General features: G+C 42.2%; 1 protein-coding gene across 2 annotated transcripts in view; it reads left to right on the top strand.

The window, feature by feature from the left end:
- Pdcd6ip (programmed cell death 6 interacting protein) overlaps positions 1 to 12,036 on the top strand; it is a 47,634-nt gene that overhangs the window by 24,762 nt on the left and 10,836 nt on the right. Inside the window, exons 6-12 of one of the 2 annotated variants that reach the window (XM_051201518.1) lie at positions 750 to 850; positions 3,205 to 3,321; positions 3,900 to 4,122; positions 5,496 to 5,619; positions 8,474 to 8,651; positions 9,673 to 9,784; positions 10,535 to 10,704. In XM_051201518.1, coding sequence (XP_051057475.1) covers positions 750 to 850; positions 3,205 to 3,321; positions 3,900 to 4,122; positions 5,496 to 5,619; positions 8,474 to 8,651; positions 9,673 to 9,784; positions 10,535 to 10,704 — 1,025 coding nt within the window. Of the gene's footprint in view, positions 1 to 749; positions 851 to 3,189; positions 3,322 to 3,899; positions 4,123 to 5,495; positions 5,620 to 8,473; positions 8,652 to 9,672; positions 9,785 to 10,534; positions 10,705 to 12,036 lie in introns of both variants that reach the window. The other variant, XM_051201509.1, reaches the window with a different exon arrangement.

Raw genomic sequence — 12,036 nt, 5'->3', positions numbered from 1 at the left:
GGGTGGGTAGGTGGGGGGCACGGGTGGGGGGTAGGAGGAGCAAGAAGCAGCTTATGTGGAGACAGACGTGGTCCCCTCATCACCCCCCTTTTGACTTCATAATGCAGGGTTGCCTGGAGCATTCACAGAACTTCATAATCACCCCCACCTTGTGTTAGGAAATCACCACAGCCGAGAGCAGTTCCAGTGTCAGGGCCACACCCTTCTCTGCTGCAGCTGCCAGCAGCCATTACTCCATGCCTGTGGCTTTGACTTGTTTGTGGAATTGCTTATTTACTTATTTAGAAACAGGCTTATGTAGCCCGGGCTGACTTGGAACTTGCTTTGTAGCCAAGGATAGCTTTGAATATTTGATCCCTTGGTTTAGGCTCAAAGTACTAGAGTTCTGTAGGCTTGCATCACCATGTTTTGCTACCTGTGAAATGGTTTTTGTGCAGAAGACTAAGTTTCACCACTGTGGATTTCTTTTGACAGATGTATAAATTTTACTTTAGCCTTTTTTCTTTGTATGGGTGCGTAGTTCCTGCATGTATGTGCACCAGTTGTGTGCCTAGTGTGCTATGGTGCTTGCTTGGCACACAGAGGACAGCTTTGAGGAGTTGGTTCTCTCCTTCCACTGTGGATTCTGGTGATGGACTGCAGGCTATCCAAAGTTGTGCAGTGCAGACGTAGCTTTACCTGCTAAGTTTTGTTGCTGCCCCTTGTCTCATTTCCTGCACTCACAATGGTCATTTACCATTTTATTCCAGATAAAATGAAAGATGCCATCATAGCTAAACTGGCAAACCAGGCTGCAGATTATTTTGGAGATGCTTTCAAGCAGTGCCAGTACAAAGATACACTCCCCAAGGTCAGTTATATCTTCATAGACACTTGGTTGTTTTGCATGTGGGACTCTTTATATATGAGCAACAAGTTGAAAAGTATGTTTTAACAAAGACATCTGGTATTTTAGTGACACACTTGAGGAATAGTTTCTAGAATGTTTTCTTAAGTTATAAGATGCATGGGCTGTTCTTTTAGGAGATGCCTTTCTATTTACCGTTCACTAAATTTATTTTTCTGAGCTAAAACTTTTCTGGGAAACTTTGGTCATCTGTCCTCAATCATTTTATCATCCTGATTGTTGGTTTTGGGAAGAAGCATGGATATGGGCCATGTCAACAAGCCACAGTTTTAATCATTGTCCTGCTTTCTTAAGGATGAGCCTTAAAAACAGACAAAGAAAAAGGGAAAGAAAACGTAAATTCACCCGATTCCTTGATTAGAATTAAGTTTTACCAACAGACATAGGAAATTTTGCTGCTAATGGGCAGCTAAGGGACAGCGGCTGTCCTGACCACTCGCCACAGGAAGCAGCGCCCCTCCGTGTGCTTTCCTGAAGGGAAATGGGAAGGACTGTTCAGGGTGCCTTACAAATGACAAAGCATGTGACCAGCTGGGCCAGCCCAGTTGGAGTGGTTAAAGTCCTTTTAACACTGGCAAAGAGGACTTTCTTTGTTCTTTTGGTTTTTTTTGAGACAGGGTTTCACTGTGTGGCCCTGGCTGTCCCGGAACTCTCTGTAGAACAGGCTGACCTTGAACTCACAGATCCACCTGCCTCTGCCTCCCGAGTGCTGGGATTAAAGGTGTGCACCACCACCACCTGGCACAAAGGATGTTTTATCTGCTCTCCCTTACAGTTCAACAAGGAATTGGTTATCTGTGGTAGTAGATGATGTTTGTAGGCGGATCTGTGAATTTATTTTATTCAGGGATCTTTGTAAATTATGAAACCACAGAAAACATAGGGTACATTTAAAAATAGAAATAAGGTGCCCAGCAGTACATGAGCAGTGGAGAGCTAAGGTCAAGAGCTATGGATTAAAGGCACATTGGGCTTGAGGTCATTCTTGGGCACTTGCCTAGCTAGCAACTAGGACTCTGGATCCCATCCGAAGCACTGCCACTGTCCCCCAGCCCCAGTTCAGAGCTTTGCCCAGGACCCTTGTAGTATTCAGAATCTCTCCATGTTTAGCTGCACTGTGTACTGTCACACCCTGTCACGTCAATAATTCAGTCCTGTCACAGTCCTGTCGTCTCAAAGGCTTGAAAGCCACCTCTGCAGTGTTCCTGGGTCTTCTTGGAATATCTTTACTGAGATGCTCCAGCCTTCCTGAGTACCGCAGTTTCATACTACAGTGTCTTTGAATTTCTCCTTTCATTAAGTCTGCTGAGTTATTTTCACACCCAGTTCCAACTGGATGCCCATAAGCAGCAATGCAGTTCCAGTCCTAACTGGATGACTGTAAGTAGTGGCTCAGTGCTGGGGTTTTTCCTAGCAGACAGAAAACACTCGTGGTAGCAATTCAGTTCTTGATATGGCAGTTATCTAGTGTATTTATTGGGTTTTTAAAAATATCATGCGCTCCAGAAAAGCAGGGAGATTGTAGGATGGGGCTTGACAGTTTGGAAGAGTCCCTACTGATATAGTGGCTTTCTTGATTCATGCGTTTGGATTTGAGTGTATTACAGACTGTAGTTATTTTAAAAGTAAATTAGGGCAAAGTTACATTTTATCATCACAGTTAGTCATTAGTGCATTTGTATGTCTGGGATGTATATAATACTGAAATGTTAATATTTCTATGATACTAAATTATTTTTTATTGGCTACCATGATCTTTTTTCCAGTCTCTCAGAATGTGAATTTAAGTGAGGACTTACCTTACTGTCTTTTGTCTTTTAAACATGATGAAACAGTCAGCTCTAGAGCAGTTTCATTACTATATGTGAGTAACAGTGGTGTAGGTACCTGAAGGCTGGGTAAGGGCCTAAGAAAGCTTCTAAAACTGGGCTTGGTATTCCTCCATGAGCTTCCTGCTCTTTCTAATGCATGCCTTCCTATCTTCCTTATAGACAAAATGCTTATTTCCTGACTCCGTAGAATGAGCTTTAAAAAACATGAACTGGCTTCACTTAACAGTTTAAAAAACAAACAAGCAAACAAGCACACCCTAATTTTAATGGAAAGAAAAGTGAATTCATGGGCAGCACTTCCTGTAAAACCAGAAGGTCTTCTCTGCTCTCACCTAATGACTAACCTATCTAAACCATTACGGGTGATTGTAATTTCTGTCTCCTCTCCTTTCTCTTCCTGCATCCTTGTTGTCTGTGATGGTTTGTGTGGTTGGACTCTCCCCTGGTCAGTATTTTTATTTCCAGGAGATATTCCCCACCCTGGCTGCAAAGCAGTGTATCATGCAAGCCAATGCTGAGTACCACCAGTCCATCCTGGCCAAGCAGCAGAAGAAGTTTGGGGAAGAGATAGCAAGGTTGCAGGTGAGTTCTCGATGATTTGTTTAGGTGATGTCCTCCTCCCGTTTCTGCCTAGTGAGACCCAGTTTGCCCATAAACACTTCCCGTTCATTGCCTTATCAGCAGAGGCAAGTGATGGCTTTCATCTGTATACTTTACCTACAAGCATATTAAACTGTGTACATTCATTGCCTTGTTCAGGTTCTGCTCATGTGAATGACACGGAGGGGTGTGTGGTGTGTATCTCTGGTTGCTGATGTTTGTGGTTTCAAGACCGTCACGTCATCTTAGGGCGCTATAAAGGCATTCAGTACTTCTTAGTTACTGTTAATAGTTGTGTAGCTTGTGGAAACAACACCCGACCTTCACTAATGTCAGGCTATGCTGTTTGACCCCAGCTGTCTTTTACTGCCCTGGCAGCTCACTCATGTGTTCCCTGGGATGTCTGCCCTTCCCCTTTTATTATTAGGTGCTTTATCATGGAATTTCCAGGTTATCTTGCCAAGCACCGTGCTGCAGATCCTGAGAATTTAAAAATGGTGAGAAAGCATTCATCTACAAACAAACAAACAAACACTGTAAACATAAATGTTTATTTTTAGCACGCAGCAGAACTGATTAAGAATGTGGCCTCTCGCTATGATGAGTACGTCAATGTGAAGGATTTTTCTGACAAAATCAACCGTGCCCTTACTGCAGCAAAGAAGGATAACGATTTCATTTATCACGACCGTGTCCCAGACCTTAAAGATCTGGATCCTATCGGCAAAGCCACCCTGGTAAAACCAACCCCAGTCAATGTACCCATCAGCCAGAAGTTCACGGGTAGGTCTGGTCTCTGGATATGCTTCAGTCAGTTTGTGTTTTCTCCAGGTTCCCCCTCTTCCTGCCCCCTTTCTTGTGTCTTCCCCCTCACCAACCCTGGAAACTATTCATTTTCCATTTTCCATAAAGAAAATAGTGCTTCAGTGAAGCCTTCTCTTTCTTCCTGGCTGGTCTGTGTTATTAATGAAAATCTCACATATTTTATCTAATACTTTGACTATAACCTGCATTTATGTTTTTTAAAAGAAATGTGGGGATAGACATGGTTCACTGAAGTCTCAGCACACACGAGGTTGAGACAGGAGGAATCTGAGTTTGAGGTCAGCTTGGTCTACGTAGTGAGTTCTAGAGAGGCCTAGCTTGGCTATAGAATGAGTAAGACAACAAACAAGCAGGCCGCCAAGGACAAGGAAATGTGGGAAAGTTAAGTGTTGTCTTCTGTGAGTTTTTCTCAGGGAAAGTAAGCAACAAAGCATCCGTGGAGTATAAACCATGTGGCATCTGAAGCAGGGTTTTGATAAGATTAAGGTTTTAGACCAGCTTTGCCATTTTGCTGATGGGACATTTAAGATATCACCATTGAATATGAATATATGCTTATTTACTTATTTATTTGAGAGAGAGAGAGATGTCTTGTACTGTAGCTGTCCTTTAATTCACTGTGTAACCTAGGCTGGATTTGAACTTCTAATTCTCCTGCTTTAGCCTCCTAAGGGTTGAAATTACAGGCATGAGCCACCATACCTGGTTAAATAATTTTTAAACCAGTTTATTTCTAGTGTGGTATTTGCATTAGATCAATGTTGTTATACCCTTTCTTTGATAGTGTGGATATATGTTATATATACAGTATTTGATGGCTTCCAACAGATCTCCTGCATAATATTTAAGCTCCTGGGAAAGAGTGATTATTTAGCTTATTTCTATTTAATAAACCGAAAGTGTTAACCATATGCCAGTGTCAATTAAGCATTGACAAATGCAGTCGGTTTGTTTCTCACAGCAGCTCAGGGCACAGGAACTGTTGATGTCTTTGCTACTGGTGATGATGCTGAGGCTCCGGGTGAGTCTGTTTCCACAGGCTACATAGCTAGGAAGTGATGGACTGTGGCCACACATTCTCTCTAATCATCAAGTGAGCAGTGCACTAAGATCCCTCTTATATGATGACTTAAAAATTTAGGGGAAACGAAGGTCTGAGAGGAGGCTTCCATTGCTCTTGTCCATCAGTGTAGTGATCTAGAGTACTGTCCACCACTGGCTTTCAGTATGCTATTGTTTCTGATCTTGTGACATTATAGAGAAAATGAGTAGTCATGTCTGTAGTTTGAGTCTGCCCATATAACTTACTTGGACCTTCTCTTCTGTTTTAGATTTGTTTGAGAAGATGGTCCCTGTGTCTGTGCAGCAGTCCCTGGCTGTGTTTGGTCAGAGGAAAGCTGACTTGGTTAACAGATCAATTGCTCAAATGAGAGAAGCCACTACTTTGGCAAATGGGTAGGTGAACCCTGGCCTTAGAAGCTGACCTACAGGCTCTTGAGTTTGCCCTTGACTTGTGCTTTGAATAGTTTGGGAACACTTTAGTCTTCTGAGCTTTGAAATGAATATCACGCAGACATAGATACACCAACACTTGTTCTTTTGGTTACTTTCTTAAGCCTTAGGTAAACTTGAGTTGGAAGGAATGGAATTACAAAAAAAGGTAAGACTATGTGACTACTATTATGTATTTCAAGAGATTTATTTGAGGTAGAATGAGTAGAGATGAGTGAGCCCTTTTAGATTCATGGCCGATGAGATGGCTCAGCAGGTGAAAGTGCTTGCTGCCAAGGCATAGGACCCAAGTTCTGTTCCTGGGACCCACATGGTAGAAGGAAACTCCTGCAAGTTGTCTTCTGTCTGACTCCTCCACATGTGCACTGTGGCAAGTGAGTGCCCACACAACACACACTCAAAAATAAGTACATATAATACAAAGACTCTTTGAACCACTAGTACTATAAACCAACTTTTAGATTAAGAAATAGTTCATGGGTTAAAAAATTAGGTATAATTTACACACAATGAAATGTTCTCACTTGAAATGTAGTTCACTGAGTTTGGTAAATGCGTATACCCATGTAACTACTACAGAGAATATAGCGTGCACCTGTCCTCATGCCTCCTCCCCTTCTGACCCTCTATCATTGGTTCCTGGCTGTTTTCTGTGTCACCATAGGTCACGTTTACTCTGTGCAGTCTGCCGTAAATGTAAGCACTGTAGTGTGAACGTTGTGTACATCATAGTTTGTCACATTACGTACCAGACACACTACTAACAGTGCATGGTGCATGTGCTGTGATCATTGGCCATTCTGCTCATTGCTGTGATACAGTATCTGCAAGAAACATTCTGGGGAGGAAAACTTTGTTTGGGCTCATGACTTGAGAGGATCTAGTTTGTGGTGGGGAAGCTTTCAGGGAGGAACAGCTGGCTGAGGTAACAGGACCATGAAGCAACTGGTTATGTTGCATTGACAGGAAGCAGAGTTGGGATCTGCTTCGTCCATCTTGTAAAGGTTCCACAACCTCCAGGTCAGAGCTCCCAGTGGGGACCAAGTGTTGCAGAGCTTGAACCCATGGAGGACAGATGCCATTTAACCCACAACACTCTCAGTACATGACAAAATACTCTGAAAACTATTCGAGGGAGTGACTGAGGTTCTTTTCTGTTATGATAAAGTACCTTGACACAAAAAAGCACCGTAAAGGGTTTATTTTGGCTTAGAGTTAGAGAGGATTGGGGTAAGGATATGGAGGGTACCTGGGATCAAAACCGGGCCCTTTTATGTGTTAGGCACTGTGTTATACTCTTACCCATTTATTGCCTTTTCAAAATTTAAGTTTTCCTTTCAAAATTTAAGACCAGTGAGATGGCTCAGTGGTTAAAGGCATTTAACTTTAATCCTGATAACCTGAGTTTGGTCCTTGAGAACCACATGGCTGAAGGCAGGAGATGACTCTTGCAAGTTGTCTTCTGACTTCCACATGTAAGTCTCTCCTTCCATAAGTAAATTTAATAAGAACATTCATGTTTTTTTTTTTTTTTTTTTTTTTTGTTTGTTTTTTTTTGTTTTTTGAGACAAGGTTTCTTTGTAGCTCTAGCTATTGTGGAACTCACTCCGTAGATCAGGCTGGCATCAAACTCACAGAGAGCCACCTACCTCTGCCTCCTGAGTGCTGGGATTAAAGGTGTGCTCTGCCACCTGGCAAGCTTTTATTCTTAATCATCTTTAAAAAAATCTATTTAACATGTTATTTTACTGTAAATTTAACTAATATATTTTATATGTATGAGTATTGTGCCTGCATGTGTGTCTGTGCACCATGTGTGTGCAGTGCCAGTGGAGGACAGAAGAGGGCGTCAGATCCCCTGAAACTGCCTTTATGGATACTGTGAGCTTCCTTGTGAATGAAATGGCAGCTGGGTCCTCTACAAGTCCAACAAGTAATCTTGACAGCTGAGCCATCTCCCAGTCATCCTTGTCTTTAACGGATTTGTCATGTATTTTGGATGCAAGTCCTTTGTCAGATATTTGTGATTGCATATTTTTTCCAATTTTGTTCTTTCATGCTTTCAATTTAAGTGATTACATGAATTTTGTGGTTGAAATATTTATATTAGTTGCCTTCCTGCCTCCCTTCTTATCTATACATGCACATACATACATACATACATATATACATACATGGCCTCATGAAGTCTGACCTGACTTCATCTGCAGCTGAGGATAGTCTTGAAGTCCTGACCCTTTTGCCTGTGTCCCTCATGTTCTTTGAATTATTTGCCCTTTTTTGTCATTGTGAATAATAAATGGGTGTAAATTAAAAGTGACTGAAGAGCTGTTATACAAAACCCCAAATGTAGGAGAGTCTGTAAGTGATCTTCTGTGTTACTTGATTTTTTGATAGATACAAAATTATAATAGGGCGTACATTATTATGCCCAACATTTTTCTTGCTTTTTGTCTTTAAATCTGAACTTAAATATCTCAGTTATTTTTAGTTTTTTACAATTTTTTTCAAAATTTTATACTGGTATGTAATGAATCTTTGTAGTATCCATACCCCATTCCCTTCCTGGAGCCCCACACCCAGCCAGCTTATCTTCTCTTTTCCTCCCAACGTCTATTCCTTAATTATTTTAATGGTATTAATCATTGATTTCCCCTTCCCCTTCCCGCTTATATTTAATAAGAGTCATCCTTGCGGAGTGCTCACTCCATTGTTGATTTGGGTGGTTAAAAGTGACTGCTGTTTTACAGGAGGTGGTGTAGACTTACACATGACACGGTGTCTCCTTATTTCGCAGGGTATTGGCTTCCCTCAACCTTCCAGCAGCAATTGAAGATGTGTCTGGAGACACTGTGCCTCAATCTATACTTACCAAGTCTACATCTGTAGTTGAACAGGGTGGCATCCAGACTGTTGACCAGCTGATAAAGGAACTACCCGAGTTACTACAAAGAAATAGAGAAATCTTAGAAGAGGTGTGTTTGCAAAGATTGGCTTTTCATGTTGAAACTGCCATCTTGGTATTTTGGGCTTCAAGGAGCAGCACTCAGTGTCTGGTCTGGGTGAGGTCACTGTGCCTTACTTACCTTTAGCCCCAGAAGAATTCCACTGAGTAAGAATGAGCCTCTTTTTCTTTTTTTGATTTTCAAGACAGGGTTTCTCTGTGTAGTGCTCTTGACCTTGAACTTGAACTTCTGATCCTCCTTCCTGTACCTCCCTAGTTCTGTAATTATAAGTGCACACCATCATACCCAGTTTATGTAATGCTTGGGGATTGAACACAGGACTTTGTGTATACTAGGAGAGTATTTTACCAACAAGACCACACCTCCTAATCCTTTTCAAATAGTGCCACATCCTGATGACTGTAACATTCAAATCTATAAGTGTTTAGGGTCCATTATATTTAAATCACCACAGCCCTCCCCGATCCATACTGAATTGTTGACTTTGAACTTCCTCCTGCTTTCCATGTCCTGAGTGCTGGAATTACCTGGCTCTTATGTGGTGCTGAAGACTGAACTCATGGCTGTGGACATGCTAAGCAAGTACTGTACCCATTGAGCTCCCTGTTTTTCTTTTATTGAGAAAGATAATAACTACTTTTAACTCTGACTCTGTGGGGTGTGTGTGTGTGTGTGTGTGTGTGTGTGTGTGTGTGTGTGTAGGGGGCTAGGATTGAGCAGCAAGAAGCTTTACTGGTCAAAAATAAGTATGGTGGTTTACACCTATAATTCCAACACTCAGTAAATGGAGGCAGAAGGATTGTAGCAGGTTTAAGGCTTACTACATTCTCTACATACATTCTCTACATAGCAAGAACTAGGCTGTCCAGGGCTATGTAGCATGCCACTCTCCCAGAAAACCAAACCAAGCAGTCAGGCCTCTCAGACCCAATGAGCAACAATAAAAAATGTTGAGTTTTTTTTTTTTTTTTTTTTTTTTTTTAAATGCTAGCAATGATATCTCAAGGACTTTTGCTTCCTTTTTTTTAAGTCTTTGAGATTGCTGGATGAAGAAGAAGCAACTGACAATGACTTAAGAGCAAAATTCAAGGAACGCTGGCAAAGGACTGCATCCAATGACCTCTACAAGCCTCTACGAGCAGGTAACCATGGCACAAATGGCTGCATGCAAGTAAATTCCCACTTTGTCCATATTTATTTTTAAATGAGACTCAGTTGTAAACTCACTTTTACTGAGTTTGTATGACCGATGAAAATGTGGTATTTCCTCTGGTTAACAAAGGCAAAGACAAGAGGGTAATGAAACTCATCTAGGTTCACGGTGACCAGTGGGAGGGAGGAGGGAGTTAAGCTGATTTTGTGAGTCTCAAGCTTTTGCAAGCCTCACAAGTATTTTAAAAACACACATGAAGTGATATGTATGGTCATTCCTTTTTGCCTTAGTAGTGCATCCTAGGTGGGTAAGAAAATGAACCTTAACAGCTACTTTGGAATAGATTATGCTTTTTAAGAACTCGATTATTAAGAGTTGTGTTTACAGTAAACAGTATCTTCATTCTAGCTGGAAACTGTCTTCTTTAGAGTGTTCAGATGGATCTCCTTTTCTTTGCAGTGAGGTTACCCCGAGAGAGCAGTACTTTTTCACGGGTTGTAACGTCTGACGTGAATGACTCCTGCCAGTATTCATGAGTTGTAGATAGAAGCTAGACAAATGTCAGCCTTCTTTCACTTGGTAAATGTTAACCAAGTGACAACAGATTACTGTGCCCCAGCTCCACAAGTAATTTTGTAGAACTAGGGCCTACAGGGCGGGAAGGGGGATCAAGATGGGGGCCAGGGTTTTAAAATATAGTCGACCCCGTCAGCCTGAACTCTGGAAACTCTTTCCCTAGAGGGATCCAAATTCAGAGCGGTTTTAGATAAAGCCGTGCAAGCAGACGGGAGCGTGAAAGAGCGGTACCAGTCCCACCGCGACACCATCGCACTTCTGTGTAAGCCGGAGCCCGAGCTGAATGCCGCCATCCCCTCTGCAAACCCAGCAAAGACGATGCAGGGCAGCGAGGTGAGGAGAAGGGGGACTTGCTGTGGGTGCGCCTGTGTTTGTGGGATTCAGTTCAAGCTGCTGTGTACAGGGACCTGCCGGGGCTTCCTGTGGCCTGAACAGTGAGGAATGGGGCTTGGGGTGTAGCCTCGCCGTGGAGCACCAGGCTTTGGGTTTGATTCCAAGTACCATGCAGTCATGCATGCTCACACGCAGACAAACGCATGCAGAAGTGGATTAGGGTCTAAACTAGTACTATGACGCTGTGGGATGTAGTTACTAACACCCTGCTCTTTCCATCTGTTCTCCTCTTGTGAGTTGGGTGCTAAAGGCCTAGTAACTTCATATGGTAATAGTGTTCTGCTTTTAAAAAAGAGGGAGTCTTGGAAAGAATAGAAACTTCCCTTGGAGTATAAAATGTGGGTAGCCTTCTGACTACAATTTCTTTGTTTCTTGTGATTTTCTTCTGTTTTCCCTTATGTTCCAATTGGGTCTGGTTTGAAGGGAAAAATTGGCCAAGGTGTGCAATTTAGTAAATAGACAGCATCATGATAATATGTCTTTTTTAAAAATTTATTTATTTTTCATTGATGTGGAGTGGTGTTTTGCCTGTATGTACGTCTATGAAGGTGCCAAATTCCCTGGAATTGGAGGTGCCATGTGGGTGATAGGAATTGAATCTGTAAGATCAGCCAGGGCTCTTAATCTCAGAGCCATCTCTCCAGCCCTTATGATGATATTTCTTATGATGGCAGGAAGGAGGAACCCACAGAACCTCTGATTAGGGGAGTCCTAAAGAGGAGAGAAAGTGCAGATGTAATGTAGGGGTGACCACTGTAAGGTAGCTGATGTAGCAGGGTATGATAGAAACTCTGGTGCGCAGGAAGTAAGCCCAGGCAAGAAACACTGTACTGAAAGGCCAGTAAATTTCTAAGGTAGTTGATACTGTGCTTTGTTTCTCTTTGTATAGAATAATTTTATATATTCTGGCGAGACTTACTGTGTGAGATATTACGTTGAATACTTTGACAGATTAGCAAATGAATCATAGAGATAATTGAGATAAAACAATAGCCTTTATTTGTCTCAATTTGTGGTCCCGTGTGGACACTAGTCACGTACAAAGATGACAGTGATAGGTTAGAAGTTTGTAAACTCGGTAGGAAAAGCTTACGGAGTTGTCGGGATGTAGATGGGGTTCTTATGTTTCAGTAGTGTGGGGCACCTGGTTTGGGGCCTATTCTTGGGAAGTCGGCCCATCTTTGAGAACAGGGGCAGAGAAAGTGAACACATCCAAGGTCCATCCTGGGGCTGAGTTAGTCCAGTGTCCTGAGAAGTGGTAGGAGAGCAGAC

Source organism: Phodopus roborovskii, unplaced genomic scaffold, assembly GCF_943737965.1.
Source record: "Phodopus roborovskii unplaced genomic scaffold, PHOROB, whole genome shotgun sequence".
NCBI lineage: Eukaryota > Metazoa > Chordata > Mammalia > Rodentia > Cricetidae > Phodopus > Phodopus roborovskii.
Note: the sequence above shows the minus strand (reverse complement) of the source record. Positions and strands in the feature narration are given on the sequence as shown.